This window comes from Filobasidium floriforme, assembly GCF_021052385.1.
Source record: "Filobasidium floriforme strain CBS 6241 chromosome Unknown HD553scaffold_6, whole genome shotgun sequence".
Classification (NCBI taxonomy): domain Eukaryota; kingdom Fungi; phylum Basidiomycota; class Tremellomycetes; order Filobasidiales; family Filobasidiaceae; genus Filobasidium; species Filobasidium floriforme.
The window spans coordinates 783,666-810,156 of NW_025763627.1; the positions used below are offsets into that span (position 1 = coordinate 783,666).

Here is a 26,491-nt window from a genome sequence, read left to right on the forward strand (position 1 = left end):
TCACTCGCATCATCGCTCGAAGCCGATCCTGCGTCGGGCGAGCGAGCGAGTGATAAGGTTGAGGCGAAGCAGTCAAAATATTGATCTCTTCTTGCACTTCGCACGTTCAGGACAGCGTTCTCTCATCTCTCGATACCGATAGGCAGGTTGTGGAATCTTGATTCCCTCTCCCTCTCAAAAGACTGCGAGAGGCTGGCGATTCCCTCCCGTCCGACCGAATCGTCCCGATTCACCACGATCTTCGACCAGGCCCAGCAGCTCAGCAGGTAGCAGGTCCAGATCGTGGATCCTCGCTTCGCAATGGATCTCTTCAAGAACGAGTCGGTACATTTCGGGATCTGCCCAGAGAATCATTTCGTGAGCTTGCAGGCTTTGATCGGTTCAGAAGCTGCAAAGGTCAATGCTGACATGTCCTGGCACTTGCTCGCGGTCTCGACAGGAATTCACCTCGCCGTGCTCTGTCGCAGTATTGAAGGCGCTCATACCATCTTCGATTGTACTAGTATCTCTAGCTAGCTCTTTGCCGGTGCCTCGAGCTGTGAAAAGAGTGCTACATCCCGTTACCGACATCTTCCAGGACAGGACATCGCTGGACAACATCGCCCCTGCGCACGTAAAAGAGTCCTTGGAACACTCTAGCCATGTCGGGCCCACCATCGCTCGTCAGTCGATCTTTGTCGGTGTGGGTCTCATCGGTAGTCTCTTTTGGTCCGCCTGTCTCGGCCTTCGAATCGTCGGCATGGCCTGGAGCAATACAACCCGTCAGGAGGCTGTCTGGCAGGTCTGGACTACAACTCTGATCTTCGTATCTTGGGTGCGTAGACTCGGGTCTATGCCTATGATGTCCAAGAACCTGATCACACCGCTTGCGGCCGCCTCGAATTCAGCTTTATCTCCTCTGTCTGCCCCTCTTGAACCCGAGTAGGAAACCTCGGTACTCGGCCTTGTGCATCTATATGGCACATGCCACCTTGGCTACCGTTTCGTTGGCCTCTATCTTCTACCTCAAGACGGTGAATGGAGAGTACCCAGCGCGGGCCAAAGATCCCATCTTCCTGACACAGGAGGTCACCTCCTTGTTGCTTGCCGGGCTCGGCATCGGCGCCACCATGGGATTGTCGGTGACGGACGAGTTTATCATTGGTGGCTCGCCCGATGTACAAATCGACGACAACGTTAACCTATACCAATGGATCACATTCTCCTGGGTATGGCCTTTGATCAGGACGGGTTACGATCACGACCTTGCCGACAACGAAGTACCTCCATTGTCGCGCTCCATGCGAACCAAGGAGTCGTATGAGACGCTCAAATCGTACACGTCTTCCTCACTGCTCATCCGGATTCTGCGAGCCAACTCGCTCGATACCTTTCTGGACATTTCGTTGACCTTCATCTCCGTGATTTGCAACTACGCCTCGCCATACTTGATCAAGCGCATCCTCGACGCGGTCACCGATCCAACTCCAGAAGCGAAAGCTCGAGCGTACGTATACGCCATCCTTGCGTTGCTGGCTTCGATAGGCAAGGCGCAAGCGGATATCTTCCATCTTTGGCACGGAAGGCGATGCAGCGTCCGAGTGCGAAATCAACTGGTCGCGCTCATATACGACAAGGCTTTGAGGCGTAAAGATACCTCTGGCGTAATAGACAAGGAAACTACACAAACACCTGTCACCAGCAAGGATAAGAAGAAGCAAAAGACGACACCTGCTCAGCCAAAGCAAGCGGCAGACTCGGGTCGGGTCGTCTCCTTGATGGCGTCAGACTCGGCTCGGATCTCAAACGTCATTTCGGGTCTGTACTTTGTCGTATCAGGCTGTCTCGAGCTGCCTGTAGCGGCGGTCTTTCTGTATTCACTCCTCGGATACTCGGCCTTTGTGGGATTCATTGTCATGGTTATCGCCAGCCCTTTGACATCCCTTTTCATGAAGAGATATATCGCCGTGAGCAAGGAATCTCGAGTGATCTTACAAGGCGACCTATACTGACGGTAGCGTTCGACCTGGACATGCCAGATACAACAACTAGCGAACAAAGCGAGAGATAAACGTATTACTATCATGAATGAGCTTATCGCCGCATGCAAAATCATCAAGTTCAGCGGAGAGACGGAAAACTGGAAAGAAAAGGCTTTAGCGGCTAGGCGAGCTGAAATGAAGCTTTGGGTCAAGGTCTGTCAGTTTCGTTCGACATCGTGCCAATGTTCGAGCTGAGTGGAAGACTGCGCGTAGAATCTCATCAACGGATTGATGTTCCACATGGTCTATAGTAAGCCCGCTACTTTGATGCAGAACTCGTCAGGTTCTGTACAGCTTACCGTTTGATATACTGCGTGCCAATGTCAGTCTTGGGACCCCTGGCGGTGACCCTTGTCTCTTTCTCTTGGTAGGTTTCACTGCTCTATCGCATCATTGTTTGCACTGATCACGGGACTCTAGGTACATCTTTGTCGCGAAGGGCAAACTTACTGTTGCAACGGCGTTCACCAGCTTGTCGTTGTTCTCAATGATCCGCCAACCGGTGCGTGGCTTCACTGTGGCGATATACGAAGGCACAGCTCAAGTGAATTTACTGCGCCTTCTTATAGCTCAACACGATTCCTCAGTTCGGCGTGATGATTTCCCAGGCGTATGTCAGCCTACAACGAATCGCTAGTTTCTTGGAAGAAGACGAAGTTCCCGACTGGGTATCATCGTTGAAGCGTCCCCCGCCAACGACGTCTGGAAAGACCGAGACCTCACGAATCGGGTTTCGGAATGCTAGTTTCAAGTTCAACACCGGGGTTTCAGCCAGTCAAGAGACTTCAAAAGACGCAAAAAATGCTGTGGTCGGTAATGGGCCTGATGAAACGCCTGTGGAGGAAGATTCGCTGCCATTTGAACTTGTCGATCTCGACTTTGAAATTCCCACAAACAAGTTTACGGTAATCTCAGGTCCGGTGTAAGTTGTTAGCAGTCGGAGACCTAAGACCCATGTATCTGACGCCCGATATCATCGCCCTCACGATAGTGGATCTGGAAAAACCGCGCTACTGCTTGGCCTCTTGGGAGAAATGGATTGCATCAAAGGCCAGGTCTTGTTGCCGAAAGAGCCTACGCAGATCGATCCTCGGACCGGTCTGAGAAATTCGGTCGCTTATTGCAGTCAGACCCCTTGGCTTCGCCATCAATCGATCAGAGAGAATATCCTTTTCGGAGAGGACTTTGATGAGACGCGGTATCAAACGACGCTTGAAGCTTGCGCGTTATTGCCCGATCTGGATGTGCTTGAGGATGGGGATTCGACAGAAGTGGGGGTTAGAGTAAGTCTTTGACTGCATTTCGCCAAGCTCTGCCGAATGCTCAAGTTCTTTTCGCTTTCCGTGCAGGGCGTCTCCCTTTCAGGTGGCCAGAAGGCCAGAATCGCGTTGGCGCGTGCCGTCTACTCATATAACGCTCACGTCCTCCTTGATGATGTGCTCGCCGCAGTCGACAGTCATACTGCTAGGCACTTGGTGGACCATTGTCTGAACGGTCCCATCCTCGCGGGTCGTACGGTATTGATGGTCAGCCATCACGTAGAGTTGCTGCTTCCGATCAGTGCCTACTTGGTTCGCATGTTGGCAGGGCGGGTGGACAATCATGGCACGCCTGCCAGTCTTCAGGAGAAAGGCCTCCTCGACGGTTTCATCGCAACTGAAAGCATGATCGCTCATCGCACCGAAGAGAGTAACGAGATGGAAACCGAGAAAGTTGCGCATGACGACGCTGCGGACAAGAAAGCTCGGCCGGGGAGAAAACTGGTGCAGGACGAGGAGAGGACTACAGGATCAGTTCCGTTCCAGACATACAAGACCTATATCGTGAGGAGTACCTGGACTGTCTGGATCATCACAATTGTGTTGTTGGGCTGTTCTCAACTCGCAATCAATGGAGAGAGGATCTGGTTGAAACTATGGGGCAGCGCATATAGCGTTCAGGGAACAACCATGGGATTCATGGGGACTCGGAGCGAGAGTCTCGCAACGGACTTGCATTTCGCTGCCGCGCAGCAGCATTTCGTAGCATATCGTCATCAGCCGGTTTCACGTATCCAACATGCCTGGTTGTCCTTACCCAGTGCTGACTTGCACCCGGGATACTACCTTTTTGGGCTTGCCCTGATCGACCTAGCCAGTTTCGCCATCTCAATCCTATCCACTCTCAACACATCGTGGGGATCCTATAAAGCCGCAATCTCGATTCACGACTCGATGCTCGACAGGGTGATGGGCGCAGACATACGCTTCTTTGACACAACACCGTCCGGCCGTATCATCAACCGCTTTTCGAAAGATGTGGAAACGATAGATAATTCGTTGTCGTCTACCCTCAAGACGGTGCTCGGGAACGTTGCCCTTTTGATTGGATCGATCGCGATGGTAGCCAGTATATTACCGGGCTTCCTCCTACCGGCGTCCTTCATCGGCTACGCATTCTATATGCTCACGACAAGATATCTGGCCACCAGCCGGAGCTTACGACGGATAGAGGCCACGAAAAGAAGTCCGATATTTTCGGGGTTTTCTGAGGTGTTGGATGGCCTGACGATAGTACGCGCCTTTGGCGCTGAGTCTTTGCTGATGCGAAAGTAGGTCGGTGGCCTGAGATCCAACTTGAGCGAAACTCAATATCCTGCTACCTAAACAGGATCTTTCACGAGCAGGACGAGTCTCAAGCCGCCTTCTACCGTAGGTCTGCTTCGAGGGTCCCCGCTCGAGCATCGGCTGATGAAATTATTTCTTTCAGACCTCTGGATGTGTGAGTTTGCCCGGGGCCGACTGAACCAGGCCATGCTGATCCTTACGTGAGGGTGATTTGAAGGCAATCGCTGGCTTTTATATAGATTCGACGCATTGGGGGCGGCGGCAGTGAGCGCTGAGCTCGAATGAGCCGATGGTATCCACGTACTGATGTCGCCCGGCATATCGATCGCATCTGTTACAGGTTTTCTTGACCACGGTTCTGGCGCTCAGCGGTGCTGTCGATGCAGGGTTCTCCGGAGTAGCTATCCTATCCAGCCAGTCCCTTGTGATGGGCGTCTACTGGCTCTCCAGGTTCTGGGGCTCACTGGAACAAGACTTCAACAGCGTGGAGAGAGCACAAGAGTACCTGGTTCTGCCTCAAGAGCCTCCCTCAATCATCGAAGGACACCGTCCACCAGCGTATTGGCCGTCGAATTCGAACAAAGAGTTTCCCTTCCTTCAAGTGAACAATCTTACAATCCGCTATGCGCCAGATCTACCGGCCGTTCTACAGGACCTGACGTTCTCAATCAAGGCCAAGGAGAAGATTGGGGTCGTAGGCCGTACAGGTAGGTCCGCGTTTGAGCGACGCGCGCCTAGCAATCTTATTAACAAGGTGCTCCGTATGCGCGGAAAGGCTCGGGTAAATCGACGCTGGCCATGTCGTTGCTCCGATTCGTAGATCCAGATCCAAGCGGTTCGATCATTCTGGATGGTATCGACTGCACCAGTATCGGAGTCGACGACTTGCGAAGCCGGATCTCCTATATTCCACAAGAAGCTTTCCTATTCACTGGTACAGTGCGAGAGAATTTGGACCCATTTCAGCGTCACTCAGACGATGAGCTTTTGGAGGTCATGGAAAAGGTTCAGCTGGGAGGCGCTGTCGGTCGAACACCATCGGATAGCAGGGCCGCAAGTCGGGTCCCTAGTCTGGCCAATCTGCAAGAGAGCGATGCCGCGGTCAAGTCGATCGCCTCTAGAGGACGGATCACCCTCGACACGCAAATTTCGCAAGGTGGATCATCGGTGTCTGCGGGTCAACGACAACTTATAGCGTGAGCTTGTCAGAAAGCCTCTTAGCTTGTTTACATGCTGTTGCTCATCGATGGCTGTGCGTATAGTCTGGCACGTGCATTACTTCGGCGATCGAACCTTGTACTGGCAGACGAATGCTCTGCCTCGCTTGATACCCAGACGTCAGTTCCTCTCTGAGCACCATCCGCGATCACGAACGTGAGCTGATGCGTTCGTGGCTGTAACAGGGATGAGGCTATCCAGGCCTGCATGCGTGAGGTCTTCGAGGACACGACTACCATCACCATTGCGCATCGGCTGGTATGTTCCGAATGAGCGAGAAGTGGCGGGATAGATCGAGGCTCATTGACAATGATTCTCCGTCCTTTGCCATGGACCGCTTTCCCATTCGTCCATCCAGTCTACCGTCATCGACGTCGATCGTTTAATCGTCCTGGCTGACGGCAAGCTGGCGGAGATTGGATCGCCGTGGGAGTTGTTGAACAAGGCTGATGGCAAGGAGGCCGTTTTCAAGGTCCGCTCAAGCATGCGCTGGACTAGTTGTGCGCTGCTGTGGCTCATCCACACCGCAATTCTCTTTGCATACACAGAGCATGGCCGTCAGCAGTGGCCACTTTTCGGATCTCTTCGAATCGGCTCGAGCCGCGGACGAGAAGAAGGAGGAGAAGAAGCAGACGAAGAATCGGTGTGTCTAGATGATGCATGAACAAATGAATAGAAGATTCATCAACATGTAGCATGTTTCAAGACTCTCAGGCCTCTCAAGCTATTATAGTGGTCATACAGGAATCCAGACGATTGACGGATCCGCACCTATCGTTTCCCCATAGAGAAGTCTAGGGTCAGGAAACCAATCAGGATAGTGGTGATGACGATGGTGATGAACAGGAGGTAGAGTTCAACCACCTCGCTCAGACCTGAGACTCTGAGGCTACCCGCCTAGACCCAGACTGTTGTACGCGCTCAACTAGTACTCACCAGCTCTACCGAGCTACTTTCGAAACCCCTTTACCTCTCTACATGATCAACATCATCCGGCAAACATTCCGGCAGCGCACATCAAGTCAGACCATAGGTGTAGCTGACCTCGGGGTATTTCCGTTCGAGACATCTTGTCGCTCTCAGATCGCCAAACCGCCGAGATCTGTTGGCCTATCGCCGCGTACGTTGCGACGTTTCTCTTCATCCCGGTGATCGTTCCGAATCGTATCTTGCCCGGGTTCCACCTCTTCCTTGCGAAGAGGAAGACCAAGTCTCCAAAGACTCCAGATCAAAGTCATTCGTGGGCAAAGCAAGAGGCTTGCGGCGAAACCGCCTCCCCTGTGGGGTATCACCTAACCCTAAGGTATGGTTCAATTCCCCTGAGCTGGAGACCGGACGCGTTACTCACTGCTTGATTTGTTGTGAATTTAGTATTTACCCAATGGGTGGTTGGAATCTGACTGTTCGGCCCATTATGTTGCGTCTTGCTCCCCTCTTGGGCTTGATTTCCTGTGTGTCCCCTCGAAAGTCGGGTCATCATTGCGCCAAACATCCCCCGTGACACCGTAGCTTGGGCACATTCCTCTCGTCTCGGTCATCTGGCAGTGATGAAGGCAGCTGCGACGCACTTTGATGACTCTGACCGGAATGCGAGCGGGACCCACCTCACTACCCTTGCCAAGAAATTCAGTGGGAGTGGGACGCGCATAGTGGACATCCGACGACTTGATCAACCAATCATCCTCCGCCTGCTTGCGGGCGAACCCCTGTCCCAGCGAAAGAACAAGTCGTACTCTTTCCTTGCTGCGGGCCCGTTGCGATGCATCGTCTCGGTGATCTCGTGATGCGGGAGCTCGAAAGTCGCCAGCCGACGAGGAAAGAATGACGTAGTCGCGGCCTTTTCTGCTTTGCTCACAATGACCTGGACGAGGAGATCTAAGGGTCGGATACGGTTCGAATCAGGAGGGGTGGAAGAAAAGATCGTGCGGACGCATCGGTGGACGGGTGGACAGGAAATGTCAAGGAATGCCCAGGTCGGTACGTCTAGGTCGGAGCAGTGCGACTGCTTGATACAGTCAGACATCGCTGCGCCGCTTTCGCTCGCTACTGCAGATCAAGAACGATACCATGTTCTCCTCTGGCCTATCACCGACTCTTCCCTTCCGATGACAGCTTGTGCTGGGACCTTGCCGTCGAAGCAGCTCTCCGCTTCGGGCACGTCCTCGTCCCCCGGCCTCCGCGATAGGGTTTGGGGGACTGAAAGTTCGATATCGACCTGAACAACGTGTCAGAAAATTCTGCGCCTGCGTATCTGATGCGCAGCATCTCCAGAGGGAAACAGACGAATTTTTGCACTTTTCGACCATTGGCTAGCATCCTGCTTCGTGAGCGTCAAAGATACCGTCGAATCACACGTCGTCCCGATTCTCGCTCTCTGCTATCGACATTGGCGCAACTCAAGGGACCACTTTCAACGCCGTCGACCTTCGATCACTTGCCGCGATAGAGGTGTTGCGAATTCTCAGCGAAAGACATGGCATGAGCCCCGACCGTCTTCTCCACGGAGTGGGACGGTAGAGTTACGGCTCGCGATGGGGCTGTAGTCATATCTGATCTGATTTCCCACTCTATCCAGTATGTGCATTCGGGTCGGACCGCTGTCTGAAGGGAGCGAGCTCTCGGGAAATGTCAAGGAGATCTGAGCTTCCCGATTATCAGTTGGACGATGTGGCGCGTCCTCGGAGGAGTTGCTTAACATGGAGGTTGTTGAAGGTCTATCGGTCGCTGGTGTTCGAATTACCGCTCTGCAGCCTGGCGTATCTCTGCATACCCCTAACCCCAAAGTCATGGCTTGATTTCTCTCGGAGGTGACGACAAGGCGATAGTTTCGGCGTGAACGGGCCGGGCAGAGAAGTTTCTTCCAGGCGGGACGGTATAGTCCTGAACCCCGTATAATGGGAGCCAAGCGGACCAACATCGGATTGGGAGGACCGGATTCTGCTCCCTGCATATGCTGAGGGAGACCGCAAACCTGCTGGTGCATGGCGTACGGATTACATGTTTGTTTCTCTTGGTGTTTGCGCTTCGGCGTCAAAACAGAGTGAGCGACGGGGGAGGGACTGCTCGGGAGCGGTCCCGGAGATCCTATGCGGCAACATACAAAATCATCATTGTTCGGGCAGGAGCATATTGTACAAGTCGATGGGTGTTATAATTGATGACATGAACAAAATCAAAAAGGATGTCCCGTGGTCCGAGAATCGCGAAGTCTAAGCTCTAAGCTTCTGGCATCAGTCCCAACCTCATAGCGATCTGCTCCATGTAGGTCTCTGTGAAAGTTGAAAAGGCCTTTGTTAGCATGCTTCGACGTTATCGGAGATATGATACGGCTCACCCATAGCATCTCGCACGCTTGCGTATTCAGCCGTCAATGTGTCGAGTTGCTTTTTCTGTTCCTCCCTAAACTTGCGCATCTCGTCCTCGATCATCTTCTTGTCAGCGCGACGGCTGTCTACCTCTCGCAACGTGACTGTCCGTTCTTTTGCCTTTGCAGCGTACCTATAAAGACGATTGAGAGGATATGGCATCGAAATCAGTATTTGAGGATGCGTAGCTGTCACCAGGACTGACTCGGCCTTGAGCTGATCCATCTCCTCCTTTGCTTGTTGGCGCATCTCCTCGCCGCTCTGGACCTGTCTCGCCAGCTTCTCGTTGGCGAGTTTGATCTGCCGTTCGAGTTGCTGTACAATCAATCCGTCAATGTGAGTATGCGACCCAGTCTAAGATCGGTCGAGCATTTCATGTACCTCGATCTTGCTGATCGCAGCATTATTCTCGATCTCGCGCTCTCCCAGAACATTGGAAGTTCGCTGGAGGTACATCTTCAAGTCGGACAACTTCTTCTTGTCTGCCTCGATGCCTTGTGCGAGATCGATGAGCCCTTTCAGATCCTGTCAATTTACCAAAGAGGATCAGATCTGGAGTCGCAATGCGATCCGAGAGAAACACCCACCAATTCCAACCCGGCCATGACGTCAAGACGCGTCGCCAGCTCTCTTCCCTTCCGAGAGCAATCTCTCAGGTTGGTCCTCAACTCGGCCTGCTGCTTGGTCATGTCCTCCAGATTCCTCTTGAGCTTTTCCGGGCTCTTGACAATTCGCATCCTGATCCGCTCGTTGCCATCCTGAAGCGAAACGACCTGATCGACCTTGTTCTGCACTTCGGCGACGATACCTGAGCGCTCGACCTTGAGCGCGGCGGCAGTGTCGTAGACCTTGCCGCTTTCGACACGCAAGTTGGAATTCTCGGCCTCTAGTGCCTCGTTACGATGGCGCGCTTCCGTGACGAAAGGTGCATTCTCTTCATTCTTCTCGCTGATATTTGAAAAGGATAACAGATCAGCTTGAAACTTCGACACCGAGAGGATTGAATCGTTTCTTACTTGATCTGCTCGATCTCTGCGCGAACCGCTGCGAGATCATCCTCCAACCGGACGATACTGTGATGAGTCGCGGATCGATTTACGATCAGCTAGAGCGGCAGATCTCGACGTAGAAAAGCCGTTTCACCTCTCCCGTTGCGTATCCAGTCGTTCTACCTGTTGGTCAAAATACTCCCCGTTGGCAGTCCTAATGCGCACAGCCGTCAGGGTTCGAGTCTCGCACCGATGTTACGTGAATCTCGAGCAACTCACCTGAACTTCAGAAAGTTGGCGATTGCTGTTACTATTGATCGAAATCGAACAGGTTCTGGTCGAAGCAGATCGGCATGGCTGAACGAAGGTACCCCGCAAAGCAATGCCAAGTCTCGTCTGCGCAAATCAGGATCACCTTCAAGTCAGCTTCATCGGAGGAATGCGGACCTAGCTTTCGCTCACAGATGTTTGAAGAACATGGCAAACTTCATCGGCTCGTCATAAAGCTCCTGCCCAACGGATGTCGACATGCTTGACCATCAGTATCCGTAGCCTGATCAACAAGACAAGCTTTAAACCTACCCTGCCGTACGCCAGCATGTTCAGATATACCGATCGATGTTCCGCCGCGCTCTCGCTGTTGATCTTCCATGCATCTTCCAGAATCCGGCCATAGAATTGCATGACAAAAGTTTGGGTCGGTTTCACAATGTCCTCTTGCGAACATTCGATGTTGAGTCCACTGTAGTAAAAGTTGACAATCTCCTGGGGTGGCCATGGGGTGAATGGCATCGACGGTTCGACGACGCGCTGTTGTTGGGCACGACCTGGAGGCGGCATCTCGGAGAGCTGTGTTCGCTATGGATTATTCTGTTGTAATTCCACACTTGCTCCAGTCGTAAAGTAAGGGGAGTGTACGAAGTGAATGTACGAGTGTGGTACTTTGAATCATATGCTATCGCTCAGGAGTGGTTTGTTTGTTTTGTTTGTGTCTCGATAACCCTGACGGGCTTGTTAGCTGATATGCACGGACATCGTCAACTGATACTGGATGTCCGCCACTTTGACATTGTAAACAAAGCGTCATATCCGATTCGTCAATCCCTACGTATCTATATGAGCCATGAGCCATGAGCCCAATGCGCAATCCGTCAGATATCTACCCGCGACGTAGTGATAATCTTGATCTATCCGGCTAGTTGTACAAGATGGCAGCGACGAATCACGAGCTCGAGCTGCAGTACTTTCGCGATACCCTGGAATCTTTCGACGGGTATGCGCAATATCATGTGAGACCTCTCTCGATAGGGCGCACCCAATAGCTACCATATCGATACTGACCCGTTCTCCCGCACGTGTAACATATAGCTCTCAGCGAACCACACGAGGCGTATGAACATGCTCACGCTGCCGAAAGACCAGCGCGCCCTGCTGACTGAGATCGGGTACAAGGACAAGCTCGATGCGGTCGACGAAGGGATACGAAGGTGAGGGTCGATGCAGCCGCGGTGTTTCAGTATAAAGTGAATAACCATCCTATGCCGAACAGGAACGCCGAGTTTCTCGACGAAATCTACAACTCGGGAGCTTCCCCATTCATGGGCTCTGCGCGACCGTCAGCTCGATCAGCGATGACGCCTCAGATCGTCGACGAGGATCTGGAGACGTTTCGAGCGTCCCCAACCCTTCCCCACCAACGAGATGGAGGTCATAGTCACTCCCATAGCACCCCGCACTCGCACTCTCATGCGCACAATCATGGTGCTGCCTCTACACCGCAGCTCATCTCGACCAACCCACCTACGACCACCACCCTCAATGCCAAACAGCGGTCCACTCTCAAGATACAGCAACTGCTGGACCGTCATGCTGGGCTACAGAAACAAGCCAAGAAGGACAATAATATGGACAAGGTGAGGAGTACGTTGAGGCAGATGATCAGGGACTGGAGTGAGGCGGTAAGTGCAGTACTGGGCCAATCGCTCGAGGAATGTTCGTGCTGATGATCATATGTGTTGCTGCTCTTTGGCAAGGGGGCAGCGGAGCGGGAAAAGACGTACAAGCCATGTCTCGACGCGGTGGAAGAACATTTCAGCCATATCCCAGAAGAAGACCGGTTAGTCTACCTAGCGGTGCAGTCTTCACTCGCCGGACTGGTTTTCAGATTGAGAGATATTTGTGGCGCCACAGGTCGAGCGTCAAGGTCCTAGTCCCCGGAGCTGGCTTGGGTCGAATGGCTCTTGAATTTGCTCAGAGAGGTATAGTTCTCATCGATCTCGGATACAGAATCGACAGCTTACTTTGCGGTCAATCTCCTATCTCAAAGGCTTCGCCGCTCAAGGCAACGAATTTAGCGCTCATATGCTGATCATGTCAAACTGGGTGTTGAACGAGTGATTGGGACTTCTAGCATTCGGAAAGCTCCATGCGACAAAGCTGATGCTCTTGCTTCGCCACAGGAGCTCGCAGATTGGCCAATACCAAATCTTCCCCAACCTTCATTCGTTTTCGAATCACCTTACGACACACGAACATCTTCTTCGGTCGTATCTCGTACCGGACGTACTTCCCGGTCAACTCTTGGGACCCAACTCCGACTTTAGCTTTGTCGCCGGTGACTTCGAGGAAGTCTACGGAGGACGATCGGATGACGGTAGTTGGGTTGATATCCCGGCGGATCAAGCCGGCCAATGGGGAGCGGTCGTGACCTGCTTTTTCCTGGATACCGCGAGAAACATTATCAACTACCTCAAAATCATCAAGGGGCTCTTGCGACCCGATGGAGTCTGGGTCAACGTGGGGCCTCTGTTGTGGCATTGGGAGAACGTGCAGGACAAGGAGAGGGGCGAGGGCAGCATCGAACTCAGTCTGGACGAAGTCAAAGATCTAGCTCGCAAGATGGGTTTCGAGATCAACGTAAGCGTTGCTTCTGATGTCGAACGACATCCGCGTCCGGAACTGACCGATGCGATCGTATTGACAGAACGAGAGGCTAGACCGGGCGACATATACGGGAGATCCAGACACTATGCTGCGATCAGAATACCAGGTAAGCTCGAACTGGACAATTCTTTACTTCTTATAGGCACTCTTAAAGGAAGACCTGACGTTGCCATGACAGATCGCCTTTTGGACAGCAACTCTGATAGAAACCTGATACGGTCGTGACCTAAGGAATGAATCTCGGGCACATGATAAATAGATGAATGTTGGCTTGCGTTTCCCTAGACCAAGTGAGGCGATCATGATCGGCTACGCAACGACCGCAAACTGCTCCTTGATATCACTCCTGCCATCCGATCCTCTCAGACGCATTCTCAACGACCTTTGATCCGTTTCCCCGACCTATGCACGTTCCAGTCTCAGAGCTTTGGCTGCCGTAACGTTCTTCAACGGTGTCATCGAACCATAGATGAAGTCCGGCGCGGTCGCAGGTCTCCTGTTTGGCTCATTCGGTGCGCAAGGGGAAAGGAGATCCCGTCGACATCGAGATGATTGAGATCGGATCCAGTATCATGAAGAACGAAGAACCTCCGCCTATGGACGATTTGCTTATGAACGAGGAGGTCTTGCGGATGGATGAGAACACCAACAATGCGACGCGAGGAACAGGAAGCACGAAGATCGAGCAAACGGCCGCAAATAGGGTACACCTGTGTTTTTCATCATAGGTCTATCCCCTGTGCATCACCTATCTACCGTCTTTCTGAGGCCTGTACAGATCTTGCTGTACAAGCCCAACGTGTAGCCAGAAGATGCTTCTTCCTGGCTTACGTAACGAGCGAGGCTTGTTCCTGCGCAAGTCGGAGATCCGAATGCTGATGAGCATTGGGCATGCCATCGAGTCTGGCTTGCTTCGAGCCCTATCGAGTATCGCAACATCGTTTGGAAAAGTTCCACGCCTGTGGTATTTGACAGATCATGCGTCCACCTCTTCCATATCCTCATCCTCGTCATCATCATCCTGCTGCCCTGCACTACCCAAAGCACTCCCAATTCCAGCCTGACCGCCCTCGGCAAGAACGTCCGGACTGCCCTGAGCAGTGCCCGTCCCATCTTCCGTTCCAAAGAGGGGTGACGAATGGATCGAAACTGCCGGTGATGGGGCGTTCGAGGTGGATACGGAATTGCCAGGGATGGCGAGGGGATTAAGAGCGGGGATGGGGACGGGGTTCATCTCCATGTCTTCGTCGTCGTCGTCGTCATCGGATAGGTCCAGGTTGATAGGAGCGGCGGAAGAAGTTCCTTGTGTTTGTGCTTGTAGTCGAGATGCAGGTTGAAGTTGAAGTTGAGGCTGAGGTTGAGAGGCTGGATTGGGGATGATGCTGATCTCCGCGTCCTGAGCTGAAGGCAGAGCGGGTGTCCGTAATGATGATCCCGCTGATGATATCGCTGACGCTGAAGTGAACGAAGATATTGTAGGTACTGCAGAAGAAGGGATCGCCGTGCTCGGAGAAGGCGCAGCGACTACCTGAACTTCTTCGTCACTCCCATCGGCATCCCCACTCCCATCCTCATCTTCGTCTTTATCTTCTTCTTCGTCATCATCGCTCGCGTAAATCTCCCCCAACCGTAACTTCCAATCAAAGTTGCTTTCCAACCCTTTTACGATCCCTTTCGCCTTGGCCAACCTCTCCCCGACCACGTCCACGGCCTCGGTAACGTTCCGGTAGATCCCAGGTAGATTCAGCTTATCCCGTTCTCCTTCATACAGAAGCCTTCCGAGTTCTTCGTCAGGGACGAAACCCAGGCTCAAGGGGTCTTTTTGTAGTGCTTCCAGCTCGGAGGTGTAATAGGCGTAAAGAGAAGCTCGCTCGGCCGAGTAGTTGTTTTCTGGGATGGAACGTAAAGGAGGATCGCCCTGTGTGTATAGGCTGGAGGTTTCGTTCCGAGTCGAGCTGGAAGGTGTCGGTTGGACAAAGGTCGTCTCGAACAGATTGGGGAGGGCCGAGCTGTTCGTAGGGCCAGAGGGGAGGAGTCGAGGGTTTCGGAGGAAGAGGGAAAAGTCTTGCACTTGTTTGAAGATCTCTTGATACCATTCCAGGAGGTTTGGCCTGAGGGGCAGCGGGTCTCGTGGTCGAATCAGCTACGAGATAGATTCGTATGCCAGGACCATGCTTACCATGGTAGTATACTCTGCCTCGTCCGATCCCCAACCGGGTCTTGCTGAATGATGTTTAGCAGATTCAAGATGGAATCCCTAAGCTTGTCCGCACGGGCAGCTAACAGTCTCAGTGCCGTAGCTTGTGCTTGCAAGGTTGGGTCCATCTGGGTCTTGAGCTGGGTAGAACCCGACGCAGCCTGGGACATGTGATGCAGTCCAGAAGCCATAGTGAACAGAAGCTGATGAGATATGTGTAGAATCAGCTGCGGGGAGAGGAGAGGAAAGGTAGATGGGTAGGCTGGTATAGCTAGATGGACATGTCCTCCCGGTCGAGTCGGTCGGCCTTGTCCGCGTCGGACTCTACACATATTCTACAATTACTACCTCTACTACTGACTACCACTACTTTACTCTCGACATCGACAAGCACACAAGTACAGCCCCTGGAGTTTTGGTGAAATCATGTCGTACACACCCGCATCTTCCCCTCCGTTCGGATATCACGCCGCCTCACCATCGAGCCATGCACTGTCCCCACCTGCCAAACGGTCTTCTAGCGGGACCTCCAAACAGGCCGCCATGAAACGACCTTCCAAACCGTCATCCGTCAAAGGTAAAGCAGGACAGGGGTTATCCAGCAATTATAGGAAACCGGCGACATCGAAATCGGGCTCAAGAGCGCCTTCGTTGATGTCGGCCAGGTCGAGACCCGGGTCGATAGCCGAGTCCGAAAACGTAGGCCCGTATGGGAGGTCAAAGTTGAAATCCGCTACACCTGGAATGGGAAGGGCAAGTCGACCAGGATCTATACGCCCGACGAGCGAGTTTGGAAAAGACAATTACGGGGACGAGGATGACGAGGATGACGAAGCGGGGAACGAAGAAGAGTTGGCTAGCGACTATGGGGATAATGAAGAGGGCGAAGAAGGAGGAACGGCACCGGGCGAGGAGAAGAAGCTCTTGAGTGCCGAGGAAGAGAGGATACTGGAAGAGATGGGTCAGAGGGAGGTAGATTTGCAGTCGTATGTCATCCCAATTACCTGCCGTCTTCGACGATATTTGAGGCTGGCGACTGTCGTGCTGAATTGCGACCCACTACTACTAGATTGCGAAAGCTCATGGACAGAGATCAACAACGCCGGCACGACGAGCTCAAGTCCACGAACTTTACCTTTCAATCCATCCAGAAAGTCAGTCATCTACCGCTCAGACGTCTCCCTTACATATTATATGTCTTGCCAGTACTGAACCTTCTGGGATTTTCCTGCAGGTCTATCGAGATAGATACCCCGGAGCGGGACATATAGCAAAAAACGTCGCTGCGCTCATTGGGGTCGTGGCCAAGACGCATGTGGGGGAGATCATCGAGTTGGGTACGTTGTTTGGTTTCTTGTTATATTCTCCTGTCGGCGAAGCGATCGAGGGAAAGACCTCGACTGACACTGTTCCATGTTCTGTTTCGACACGTATAGCCAAGATGATCCAGCTCCGCAAGATGGAACAAGACCCTCGATATTCGCTTCCATCTAACGCACCAGTGAACTCAAAACAAGTCGCTTCCTCGTCTTCCGCACCAGGACCGACAACGAGTAATAACACGCAAGATCGACCGAAATTGAAAGCCTTGACCGCTAACGACCTGAGAGAGGCGTTCGAGGTGTACATGGGGAACACAAGAGAAGTCAGAGGGACGGTCGGGAGGAGAGTAGGGGAGGAACGGAAGGTGGGGTTGTTTGGAGGGTGGGCGTGAGGCGTGAGGCGGAATGAAGAAGGAATCTCGAGACGATTCAGATGACGACCTTGATGACGGAGACTACGAATTTTGTAATGACTTTTGGTAGACGATTGAGCATGCATGGCATAGATCGCCGGGGCTGCTTTATATAGTTCTATAGTCCCCTGCCTAGTCTAGGGAATCCGATTCATCTGCAATCGTCCATGTATTGCTCCGACTTGAGTGATATAGTAAAGGTTCAAGTGGCAAATCCTGGTGCGCGCGCGCCGTCGTTCAATCAACAGATCGCATTAAATGTATTATGGTATAAGTTACGGATCTTACGGATCATGTCGCCTATTGCCTATTGTCGGGGGATCTTGTGATTTTCGGTACAGTTGCCAAGAAAAGCATACAAAGTGATAAAAGGACTACGTGATATATGGTCATCATCTCCAGCAAGATCCTGTCCAGGGCAATTACGGGCATCAGTCAGCCGAGAGTATGCCTTTCAACGCATCCGTTTCATTTAGCTGAATATGATGGCATCAAAGCCTGCTACATGCAGCGCCGACACCTTACAAGCGCCACGTGATAGATTGCCATGTCGACATACCCGAACATCTTTGCCGAAGGTGTGACATGCGTTCATCAGCTGATGTACCGCCTGACGACCGCGCTTCCTTTGAGGTGGTGTGAAGTGGCGTGACCACCGCAAAAAGCATTATATAAGGGCAGCTGTTCGTCTGCATACTCGTACTTGGACAGCCCGCATCGGGCTATTCCCTAACTAACATGGTAAGATAGCCCTGGAACGGTTACACTATTGTCACAGGTCAAAGCAGAACATCTCATGGACTTTCCTGACTTATCAACGGAAGGGGGTGACGGGGGAGGCCAAGACGACCAGGTAAGTGTTATTATCGTTAAGCCGCCGCGTCAATCAAATTCCGAATTGTCTTTCGATTGCACGGAAAGGTTCGGCCCGGGGGACGACCTGTTATAGAAATGCAAGAAGATTCGATGATCGCCACGTCTGCAGGAGGAAACAACTCTTTTTTCACGCAGGGTGGTACAACCCGTTCTCTACGATCCCTCCTGCCTCGACCTTCATCCGATATGCCCCCGGCCTCGACATTGGTGGAATCGGCTCACGAGCCATCCACTGTCTTTGCCGAACCACCACAAGACTCTAAAATCCCTCATTCTTATCGAACTCTCATGCCCCGACCTCATTCCAATATGCCTGCGGCGTCAATATCGATGGATTCGCCTCAAAAATCATCCAGTGACTTTTCCGAACCATCACGAGATTCTGGAATGTCCCAGTCCGCCGCGCCCATCGAACCTTGGATGGCTCCAATGCTGGTTGACTTGCTGAAAGCAAAGAAAGAAGAGGACCGCCAAGAACTCTACAACGATGAGGCATACACATGCAGTACTTGTTCCAATCAGATGTGGGATCTCCCCGGCAAATGTTATGATTCCCGGCACAGGTTGCATGCCGGAGCCGCCAGCCTTGTTGTAAGCCCGTGGCTGAAAGAAGATCAAGGTTGGGATGCGGAGCCACTGAGACTAAGCCCATACCATATATGGCATTGGTTCTGTGGAATGCCATGTCTGCAAGAACATCACAAGGCCAACACGAATGACCATTCCAAGTGGCTGAAAGCGCAAAGGGAACTACCGGCTAGTCAGAGAGCAAACAAGGCTCCGCCAAAGCGGAAACGCAAAAAGCAAGGGGAGGAGAAAGAGAAACCAACAAACAAACGACTGATCTTGCCAAAACCGACCACGTAGCTCATCGATGTTTTAGATACCGAAGTGTCGCGATAAGGACTTGTTCACGTTTCACACTTGTAGATTTGTATATAGATTTCCCAGATCCTCTAGACTTCAGTGCTATCTTATAGATGAAAATGCAACTACTGACAGCAAGATCTAACAGGCAATAACACCTGTGCCCCTAGTGGATCAGACCACGTGCAGCGCTTGCGCAGGGCAGCGTGCTCAGCAGATGTGTCGTCTGCGCAAGCATGCTACTAGAACAGTAGCGCCACGCATCCCATTGACATTTAACGGTAGTCAACAAGTCTGGGTTGTCAGAAGACTTCAAACGGCTTAGTACAGGAAGTGACTGTGGGGAGAGCAATGTATGTGCTGGGATTACACAACGATTCGGCCTTGCAGACACTGCTCGGGTGGCGACAATCTTGAGCACGCCGATTCGCCCAATGTACGAGATCGTATTGGGACCATTCAATCTATACAGATCCGACTCATCTAATACGGCACAGTCGAGCGATCATACAAGCCCCACGCCCAACCTACTTTTCCTCCTTGTGAATCTCGACGCCTGGAGGAGCGTTCAAAGCCTCCTTGATCCATCCGTAGATCAAGAACTGACCCGTGACCAGACCGGCCGTCATGACTACATGTACACAAACGCGCAAAGTATCGAAACCAATCAGCATACCGCGAGCGCTTGAGCAAATACTAGCGCATCTTACCGATCCTGGGTCCGAGACCCGCCCAGAGTCCGCTGAACCCAAGTTCCCCGCCGACTTGGATGAGCCGTTTGTACATCGGTCCTTTAGGTCCAGCTCCCTTGTTGACGGCCGAGAGCATCGAGTCGGCCGGCTATCCGGTGCGATCGAGACGAAAAAATGAAGAAAGGCGTTCAGCACCGTGCAGGCGGATAATCCAGATCAGACAAGTCACGCTTCCGACTCACGTGAGACAAGATGGCAGCAGCCGCACCGGCCGTAATACCACTTCCCAGATCGATACCCAGCTTCTTCATCCCTCCCAGATTGGCCTTTTCGTGCTCGTCCATTCCCTTGAGGGCGAGTTCGTGGCAAAACTCGTTGACCGTGAACTACCCGCGGTACAACAGGCGAGGTCATACTCGTCACATCAGCTTTCCTGTCGGATTGCAGCAGTTTTCGCACACCAGAGGGAGATGTGGACTCACCTGCCCGATGGCATAAGGAATCTGTTTACAGATCAACGGCAAGAATCCGGCGTACAGTCCCGCAAACCCTTCTTCGGCGCTGAGCTTGGCGAATCCGGTGGCGAGGCCCGTGGCGTACTGTCAAGTTGCAAAGGTAAAGAATTTACGTTCGACATCGACATAGACATAGATCTCAGCATCAGTTTCGGCTGAAAGCCAGATCAAGCCTGATGTGGCATAGGAAAGTAGGAGGATTAGAGACTGACCTTGGGATCCGAGACGAGCCTGATCCGAGTGGCTTCCAGGGGTGCCAACAAGATGTCCGCAAAGAACCTATCCACAAGCATAACCAGACCCGTCTTCAGTCAGCGTAAACCCTCACGAAATTGCCTCATTCCCGCCCTCTTGACCACAAAAGTAGTGCAGAGGGCGAGGACGAGACCGAAACTGAAAGTCAAAATGAAAACCCTTCAGACTCACTCGGCTACACTCGCCCCAACGAGATAAATAGCCGTCCGATGCTCCACCGCCCCCTCCTGACTGCCGACAACCTCGACCAACTGTTTCTTCCAAAACTCGTACCCGGCAAACTTGGCTCCTCCCTGGACGAGGTATCCGACCGCCGTCGGCCCGAACCCGGTCAACAACCCGCGAGGGCCTTCGGAGGCGATGATTTGGCGGCCGGTGGATAGCATGGAGGTTCGGCTGAATTTGGGGTCGATTTGGATACGGGCTGTGAGGCGTTGGAAGGGGGAGGGAGTTAGCGAGGGGTTGTCGGAAGGCCAGAAGCTATAAAGATGGACGAGGACTCACTCTTGACGACGTCGATCGCTAAATGAAAGGGAGAGATGCGATCCGGTCAGTTCCTCATTCAACGATCGTACGTTGTCTTTCAGAGAGCGTAGGCTTACGGGTCATAGCTCCGTGCGTTCTATGCGACAACAGATTCACAGTAGTAGAGTATCGTCAGCGACACATTTCCAGGTCTGGCGAAATTTGGCCAGGGTGGGCTTACATGGTGCAACATAATGCTCCTACAACGGCATTCACGAGGTAGCAACAACGTCAATGTGGACCGTGCGGTTCATCATCGTTGGAAGGATCGTTTTAGAGTATGATAAAGTGTGGACGTCAGCAACGCTTCATCCTGCAGTCAACGTTTTACATGAACTGACCTGCCAGGAAGAAGGTCGAGTCTACCGGCCAACCCATCCGAGCAAAAGATCAAATCATCAGCCTCATATAACGTTAGATATTGGTGGAAAGTGACCATGCAGGGACTCACAATCCTTGACCCCGAACGTCGGCGTAAGGGGCATGACTTTCCCCGCCAGCTTTTCGCCGGCCTTTTTGGCTTCTGCGGTGATGGTTGAGGTGGACATCTTGTTTGGTGGCTCGTCAAGTGGACGTTCTATCAATCTACGAAGAGCAAGAAGCTAGGTATATACTCGATCTAGAGAATGTGTGAGATTTGCGATCGAGGTCTAAGTCAAAGTTGTCGAAAATGGAGACGACGTCGATATACACAGAGAGAGTGATCTAGAGATAGGCTACCCTCCTACCCGGTCAACACCGAACCATTCCGGCCGCCGGGGGGACAGAGCGAAGGCTATTCTCAGAAGGGAAGTGACGTAGGTGGTGACTAGCCTCTACGTAATCAAGATACGTAACAACTCTGGCTGACGGACATTCTCACATTCTAGTTTGTCGCATGTCCGCTCCCGGGGATAGTCGGCTTTGATTCCCTTTCGCTAGCTAGCTACCGGCCGTCGCATACACACACTCTCTCTCAGGGGACATCCTCACCCAACCCCCTATACAACTATCCATTCGATACACACATCACATCGTCTCGTCTTCCTCTCCTCCTCACAAGACGCAAATCAAAAGTCGTACATCTCGTCGGAAAGAACAACATGTTGTCACAATCACTTAGAGCTTCCAGGTCGGCACTCCGAGTAAGCTCCTGCCTCCATTCCTCGTGTCTCTTGGCATGTTCGGTATGGCCGTTCCCGACTCACTCGTTGCATCGTTGTTCTATCCCTTCGACCTCGACTTCCCGCCTCACAGCCCGCCGTCTCGGCTCAGAGGCAGCAGGTCCGGGCCTTGTCCATTCACGAATACCAGTCGGTCCAGCTCTTGAACTCGGTGAGCATCCAGGATGGCCCAGACCCGGTTTCCTGTAGACGCCTTCTTTTGCTAAACTCTTGACCTTGAACTTGAACTCGTTACACACTACGCTTTTCATCATGGGGACCGTCTACAAAATCGAACGCACTTACTCTAATTCATACTTGCAACATCGACGCTTCTATATTATACTACATTCTCGCACGACGCAGTATGACATCCCCACCCCCATCTCCAAACCCGCCTTTTCGCCCTCGGAAGCTGAATCCGTCGCCAAGTCCTTCTCGGACCCCAACTCGCTCGTCCTCAAAGCCCAGGTCCTCGCAGGAGGTCGAGGGAAAGGTCACTTCACCTCGGGCTACCAGGGAGGTGTTCAGATGATCGACTCCCCCGCCCAAGCCAAGGAAGTCGCCGGGAAGATGTTGGGCGAAAAGTTGGTCACCAAGCAGACGGGCGAGGCGGGGAGGTTGTGCAACGCCGTCATGCTGGCCGAGAGACTTCCCCCGCAGAAGGAATATTACGCGGCCATCCTCCTCGACCGTGCTAGGGGCTGTCCGGTTTTGGTGACTTCCAACCAGGGAGGTATGAACATCGAAGAGGTCGCACACGATACCCCCGAGGCGATCATCACCACCGAATTGGACTTCGACAACGGGATCAGCAAGGCCGATGGGATCGCCTTGGCCGAGAAGCTCGGTTTCAAGGAAGAGGCTAGGGAGAACGCGGCCGATGTGTTCGGCAAGCTTTATAGCATCTTCAAGGACAAGGATGCTACGCAGATTGAAATCAACCCGTTGAGCGAGATGTCGGATGGCAAGGTTCTCTGGTGAGCTGCGGGTTCGGATGGGAATGAATCCTTTCTGCTCGGAGAGCTGACCTCAATACCGTTCTTTCGAACTTAATTCTGATTACCACGTGACCTTTTCTCTTCCCTCGTCTCTACCGGTCACCCTCTCAGCATGGACGCCAAGTTCGGTTTCGACGACAATGCCGACTTCCGTCAAAAGGACGTCTTCTCTCTCCGTGATACGACCCAGGAAGACCCTCAAGAGGTCGAAGCGGCCGAGTACGGTCTGAACTTTATCAAGCTGGACGGCAACATCGGATGTCTCGTCAACGGAGCCGGTCTGGCCATGGCCACGATGGACGTCTTGAAGCTGAACGGAGGGGACCCGGCCAACTTTTTGGACGTCGGGGGTGGGGCTACGGCCGAGGCGGTCAAGAAGGCGTTCGAGCTGCTCTTGACGGAGAAGAAGGTCAAGAGCATTTTCGTCAACATCTGTACGTCGCCGAGGGTTTGGGGTTTCAGAGGGGTTTCGACTTCGGATTACGGATAAGCTGACACTTCTTGACTTTCTCTCGACGCTCCATCCAATACACTCTACACCCCACTACTATTCTCCTCGATGCCACAATACTCATGAACCTCTGATAGTCGGTGGAATCATGCGATGCGACGTGATCGCCGAGGGAATCATCAAGGCGACCAAGGAGTTGCAATTGACGATCCCCTTGATTGTCAGGTTGCAGGGTACCAAGGAGGCCGAGGCCAAGGCGTGAGTGTCCCCACGGCTCATTTCCTTTTCCTGCCAGAGCGATCGACGAGCGTGAATGAAGAATCGACGCTGATATGAGAACGTGGTGTGGGGCTTGATGATGGTGTTTTTGTGAATTGTAGCATGATCAAAGAGTCGGGACTCAAGATCTTCCCCTTCGGTAAGTTTCGAGTCCATTTCACCGACAGACACGCGCGTGGCTGATCGCGACCTTCTTCTTTCGCTCGACTCGCTTTTCGATCCACGTACAGACGGACTGGACGAGGCTGCTGCCAAGGCCGTCGAGGCTGCCCGATAGGAGAGACGACTATACAGAGTAGTCTCGTCGGTGTTTGTTTGTTTTCGCAATCCTACTAGTCTATCATTATGAAACCGAGAGAGATATATCAATCGACGAATGTGGTCGATGACGTCCGTGTCGCGTGGTCGGTCGTTTTCCACTTTCGGCGATCGAAACAGACGGAAAAGCTTCCGAGAGTAGAGTAGAGACAGGTTGCAGGTTGGTTGTCGACCTCGAACGGTTCAAGTAGCATCAGCATCTCCATCTACCATCTCGATTGCAACCAAAAGCAACGTGCTCTACTTGCGATAGCCACATTTCTGCCCACCATGCCTCTTATCCTCAACATCCACACCCCGGCTCATTCTTATGCGCTCCCATACCGCAGTGAGTTTCAACCAGCCCGAACCTCTTACCCCGAGCAATGGTAGCCCTTTCTCTTCAGAGTCGAAGGATTGGTTCTTCCCTACAACTTGAACTGACTGTTCTTTATTGCATTGGAATCACAGAGAACGAATCCTCCAGCGCCCTCATCGACCGAATAGTCAGGAAGTCCGGGCTGGACGAGAAGGCTTCCCAAGGTGTTAAAGAGGGACGAGACGGCGGGTTGCTGCAGTACGAATTTGAGGGTGGGAGGTGGACGCTCCAGGATGGTCAGTCTGCCGTGTCCTTCATCTCTTTCCTCCCGAAGATAGCTAGGATCGTCTGTTTGATTAATTAATACTGGGGAATGCTGGTTTTCATGAACGGGGACAGACGACGACCTGGAGATCATGCTCTCCCGATACCCGGCCGACGAGACCCCTTCGATCACCCTTCATTTGACTCCTCCCAAGTCCACCTCCAACACCTCCACCAACAACAACTCTGCTCAGACTCAAGGAGGATCCAACTCCACCTTCCCGAACAACTATAATTCAAAGTCGTTATACTCGACCCCGCCCAGGGAGAAGAAGGAGAAGGTCAACGGGATCTTGAACAAGAGCTCGGGGTCTGTACTGGGTTCTCAGAAGAAGAAACAGAGTAGCGAGGCGGTCACGGGGGGTGGACATATTAGGACCATTACCCCCGAGAAGCCCGTACACGAGAATCACAACCACTTCAGCGTGCACAAGACCACCAGCACCACTACCAACACCCCTAACAAAGCTCATACTAACGGCAACACCCATAGCAACCAGGACGGCCTCACCCATCTGCCAAACATCCCCAAAGCTCCCAGCTTCAACCCCAACCCTCCTTCAGACCTCGTCCTTCCTCCCGCCCCTAAATCCACGGGAGCCCGTTCGACCCGATCGACGGCTACGGCCTTGACGACCCGCCCCAAATCCGTCCACCCGAATACCGGGGCGATCAGGGGGTACGAGGATGACGATGATGTCGTCGAAGGGGAGACGCTGGGAGACAGGCATAAGAGGAAGTGGAAGGCTTTCCATGAGGGGAGGGGGGTGAGGACTGTCGTGGGGAGTATCGGGGGGGTCAAGGATGGTGAGTCTCAGGGTCCTTATCTCGTATGGTTTCAGGCAGAACGATTTCGAATGCTGATATCATCTGATCTGGGTGGTGATATTGTTACGGTGTGTCGGGTAGTCCGGATGTTGATCAAGCTCGGGTACCGACACGTCTATGTGTCGAGACCGTTTGCGACCCGATCGGGGTTGATCCCTAAGAACGTTAGTCCCCGATTTTCTCTTGCTTGAGTTCGCGTTTTGGTGCTCGGACGCTGATCTTCTTGCCATTTTCCGATCGTTATCGCTTCATCCCTGCTGCCCTTCCCTCGCTATACGCCCAATTATCGACTCTACCATAACCTCACCATATTCATATGGGCCGAACCTTCAGTCGGCCATGGGCACCTACGGCTACGCCGGTCTCGTCAACCTCGGTCAGCTGCCTATCACCGTCGGTTCGAAGACGCAGAAGCACACCGTCATGATCTCGGAAGAAGCCAACTTTGACGTCGTGCTCGGAAGGAGTTGGATGGAGAAGATGGCGATCAAGTGCGTATTACTCTCCGCTTTCACCTAAAAGTACTCGGATTTTTCCACGGGGCTATGCTGACTGACATTTGCGATTGCGATCTCGTCTCTAGGACCGACCCGCTGGATCAGACGCACATCAGCTATTACGATTCGAACGAGGTCATCCCCTGTGACATCGTCGTCCTCAAGGATTCGAACGGGCAGGTCATCACCGTCACCTAGAACTAAAGATAGAAGTTACCACGTGTGAGAGTTCTTGTAAAAGGAAGGAAGGTTCCGACATCGACAAGTGTTGTTAGCTTTGATATGTGATTCTATTTGCCGATTTGATTGGGGCGTGGCGATGATGGGGTTTTCAGGTATGGGTCGATCTTTGGTCTCCGTAAGTTGGAAGAGCATATGTTTCGATACCGACCCTAGATATACTGTACACCTTTTCGTAATTGCAGCGTAATTGCTATGCAACCCGTAGATCTTACTAAAGGGCATCAGAGTTGGGGGTAAACTCGGAGCGAAAGTACAAGCCGAATGCAAGAGAAAGAAGTCGGTCCTAAAATCACGTCGAAATCGATG

At 52.6% G+C, this 26,491-nt stretch overlaps 8 protein-coding genes across 8 annotated transcripts; 5 read left to right on the forward strand and 3 right to left on the reverse strand.

Moving 5' to 3' along the window:
* The first annotated feature begins 120 nt into the window (after positions 1 to 120).
* On the forward strand, positions 121 to 6,858 carry HD553DRAFT_308212 (putative ATP-binding cassette transporter protein YOR1). Its single transcript, XM_046179510.1, has 19 exons — positions 121 to 357; positions 440 to 814; positions 888 to 1,946; positions 2,019 to 2,174; positions 2,235 to 2,271; positions 2,349 to 2,388; positions 2,442 to 2,523; positions 2,591 to 2,943; positions 3,013 to 3,304; positions 3,371 to 4,611; positions 4,671 to 4,711; positions 4,770 to 4,781; positions 4,845 to 4,891; positions 4,968 to 5,334; positions 5,403 to 5,823; positions 5,890 to 5,964; positions 6,031 to 6,103; positions 6,204 to 6,317; positions 6,394 to 6,858. The coding sequence occupies exons 1-19, from the start codon at positions 301 to 303 to the stop codon at positions 6,496 to 6,498; spliced, it is 4,947 nt and encodes a 1,648-aa protein (XP_046038189.1). The 5' UTR covers positions 121 to 300; the 3' UTR covers positions 6,499 to 6,858.
* A 2,058-nt stretch (positions 6,859 to 8,916) lies between these two features.
* HD553DRAFT_308217 (Nuf2 family-domain-containing protein) lies at positions 8,917 to 11,137 on the reverse strand. Its single transcript, XM_046179511.1, has 10 exons — positions 10,782 to 11,137; positions 10,662 to 10,708; positions 10,479 to 10,595; positions 10,354 to 10,413; positions 10,227 to 10,283; positions 9,798 to 10,158; positions 9,592 to 9,735; positions 9,416 to 9,525; positions 9,180 to 9,343; positions 8,917 to 9,114 (listed from the first exon to the last, which is right to left on the reverse strand). Exons 1-10 carry the CDS (start codon positions 11,037 to 11,039, stop codon positions 9,062 to 9,064), a joined length of 1,371 nt encoding a protein of 456 aa, XP_046038190.1. The 5' UTR covers positions 11,040 to 11,137; the 3' UTR covers positions 8,917 to 9,061.
* A 270-nt stretch (positions 11,138 to 11,407) lies between these two features.
* On the forward strand, positions 11,408 to 13,284 carry HD553DRAFT_269932 (N2227-like protein-domain-containing protein; the record flags this gene model as incomplete). Its single annotated transcript, XM_046177640.1, is given in 9 exon segments — positions 11,408 to 11,488; positions 11,568 to 11,686; positions 11,749 to 12,030; positions 12,118 to 12,157; positions 12,233 to 12,355; positions 12,370 to 12,457; positions 12,526 to 12,592; positions 12,659 to 13,115; positions 13,183 to 13,284. 9 exon segments carry the CDS (start codon positions 11,408 to 11,410, stop codon positions 13,282 to 13,284), a joined length of 1,359 nt encoding a protein of 452 aa, XP_046038191.1.
* A 785-nt stretch (positions 13,285 to 14,069) lies between these two features.
* On the reverse strand, positions 14,070 to 15,557 carry HD553DRAFT_199429 (uncharacterized protein). Its single transcript, XM_046177085.1, has 2 exons — positions 15,322 to 15,557; positions 14,070 to 15,253 (listed from the first exon to the last, which is right to left on the reverse strand). The coding sequence occupies exons 1-2, from the start codon at positions 15,528 to 15,530 to the stop codon at positions 14,119 to 14,121; spliced, it is 1,344 nt and encodes a 447-aa protein (XP_046038192.1). The 5' UTR covers positions 15,531 to 15,557; the 3' UTR covers positions 14,070 to 14,118.
* Positions 15,558 to 15,722: 165 nt separating this feature from the next.
* HD553DRAFT_308224 (uncharacterized protein) lies at positions 15,723 to 17,391 on the forward strand. The gene is made up of 4 exons (XM_046179512.1): positions 15,723 to 16,325; positions 16,409 to 16,493; positions 16,574 to 16,676; positions 16,776 to 17,391. Exons 1-4 carry the CDS (start codon positions 15,766 to 15,768, stop codon positions 17,051 to 17,053), a joined length of 1,026 nt encoding a protein of 341 aa, XP_046038193.1. The 5' UTR covers positions 15,723 to 15,765; the 3' UTR covers positions 17,054 to 17,391.
* A 1,817-nt stretch (positions 17,392 to 19,208) lies between these two features.
* HD553DRAFT_308226 (putative phosphate transport protein MIR1) lies at positions 19,209 to 21,505 on the reverse strand. The gene is made up of 11 exons (XM_046179513.1): positions 21,256 to 21,505; positions 21,146 to 21,166; positions 20,986 to 21,004; positions 20,882 to 20,901; positions 20,784 to 20,801; positions 20,451 to 20,703; positions 20,237 to 20,303; positions 19,992 to 20,108; positions 19,752 to 19,895; positions 19,528 to 19,657; positions 19,209 to 19,448 (listed from the first exon to the last, which is right to left on the reverse strand). Exons 1-11 carry the CDS (start codon positions 21,350 to 21,352, stop codon positions 19,345 to 19,347), a joined length of 990 nt encoding a protein of 329 aa, XP_046038194.1. The 5' UTR covers positions 21,353 to 21,505; the 3' UTR covers positions 19,209 to 19,344.
* A 265-nt stretch (positions 21,506 to 21,770) lies between these two features.
* Positions 21,771 to 24,218, forward strand: HD553DRAFT_308227 (uncharacterized protein). The gene is made up of 7 exons (XM_046179514.1): positions 21,771 to 21,928; positions 22,041 to 22,118; positions 22,313 to 22,926; positions 23,059 to 23,381; positions 23,536 to 23,656; positions 23,779 to 23,816; positions 23,908 to 24,218. The coding sequence occupies exons 1-7, from the start codon at positions 21,887 to 21,889 to the stop codon at positions 23,952 to 23,954; spliced, it is 1,263 nt and encodes a 420-aa protein (XP_046038195.1). The 5' UTR covers positions 21,771 to 21,886; the 3' UTR covers positions 23,955 to 24,218.
* HD553DRAFT_199467 (uncharacterized protein) lies at positions 24,186 to 26,148 on the forward strand. Its single transcript, XM_046177086.1, has 6 exons — positions 24,186 to 24,323; positions 24,446 to 24,589; positions 24,693 to 25,424; positions 25,527 to 25,609; positions 25,779 to 25,936; positions 26,029 to 26,148. Exons 1-6 carry the CDS (start codon positions 24,266 to 24,268, stop codon positions 26,138 to 26,140), a joined length of 1,287 nt encoding a protein of 428 aa, XP_046038196.1. The 5' UTR covers positions 24,186 to 24,265; the 3' UTR covers positions 26,141 to 26,148.
* Positions 26,149 to 26,491: the final 343 nt, after the last annotated feature.

Coding starts and splice junctions, on each gene's coding strand:
- HD553DRAFT_308224 (XM_046179512.1), top strand. CDS start 15,766: ATGTCGTACACACCCGCATCTTCCCCTCCGTTCGGATATCACGCCGCC. Junction 16,494..16,573: donor CCTTTCAATCCATCCAGAAA/GTCAGTCATCTA, acceptor ATTTTCCTGCAG/GTCTATCGAGATAGATACCC. Junction 16,677..16,775: donor GGGGGAGATCATCGAGTTGG/GTACGTTGTTTG, acceptor CGACACGTATAG/CCAAGATGATCCAGCTCCGC.
- HD553DRAFT_199467 (XM_046177086.1), top strand. CDS start 24,266: ATGCCTCTTATCCTCAACATCCACACCCCGGCTCATTCTTATGCGCTC. Junction 24,324..24,445: donor TTATGCGCTCCCATACCGCA/GTGAGTTTCAAC, acceptor TTGGAATCACAG/AGAACGAATCCTCCAGCGCC. Junction 25,425..25,526: donor TATCGGGGGGGTCAAGGATG/GTGAGTCTCAGG, acceptor TGTGTCGGGTAG/TCCGGATGTTGATCAAGCTC.
- HD553DRAFT_308227 (XM_046179514.1), top strand. CDS start 21,887: ATGTTGTCACAATCACTTAGAGCTTCCAGGTCGGCACTCCGA. Junction 21,929..22,040: donor CTTCCAGGTCGGCACTCCGA/GTAAGCTCCTGC, acceptor CCCGCCTCACAG/CCCGCCGTCTCGGCTCAGAG. Junction 23,382..23,535: donor GAGCATTTTCGTCAACATCT/GTACGTCGCCGA, acceptor AACCTCTGATAG/TCGGTGGAATCATGCGATGC.
- HD553DRAFT_308226 (XM_046179513.1), bottom strand. CDS start 21,352: ATGTCCACCTCAACCATCACCGCAGAAGCCAAAAAGGCCGGCGAAAAG. Junction 20,109..20,236: donor GGCTCGTCTCGGATCCCAAG/GTCAGTCTCTAA, acceptor GCAACTTGACAG/TACGCCACGGGCCTCGCCAC. Junction 19,658..19,751: donor CTGCTGCCATCTTGTCTCAC/GTGAGTCGGAAG, acceptor CGCACCGGATAG/CCGGCCGACTCGATGCTCTC.
- HD553DRAFT_308217 (XM_046179511.1), bottom strand. CDS start 11,039: ATGCCGCCTCCAGGTCGTGCCCAACAACAGCGCGTCGTCGAACCGTCG. Junction 9,344..9,415: donor ATGGATCAGCTCAAGGCCGA/GTCAGTCCTGGT, acceptor TCGTCTTTATAG/GTACGCTGCAAAGGCAAAAG. Junction 9,115..9,179: donor AAGCGTGCGAGATGCTATGG/GTGAGCCGTATC, acceptor CAACTTTCACAG/AGACCTACATGGAGCAGATC.
- HD553DRAFT_308212 (XM_046179510.1), top strand. CDS start 301: ATGGATCTCTTCAAGAACGAGTCGGTACATTTCGGGATCTGCCCAGAG. Junction 358..439: donor TCTGCCCAGAGAATCATTTC/GTGAGCTTGCAG, acceptor CGGTCTCGACAG/GAATTCACCTCGCCGTGCTC. Junction 2,272..2,348: donor GATGTTCCACATGGTCTATA/GTAAGCCCGCTA, acceptor TGCCAATGTCAG/TCTTGGGACCCCTGGCGGTG.
- HD553DRAFT_199429 (XM_046177085.1), bottom strand. CDS start 15,530: ATGGCTTCTGGACTGCATCACATGTCCCAGGCTGCGTCGGGTTCTACC. Junction 15,254..15,321: donor AGGCAGAGTATACTACCATG/GTAAGCATGGTC, acceptor GCTGCCCCTCAG/GCCAAACCTCCTGGAATGGT.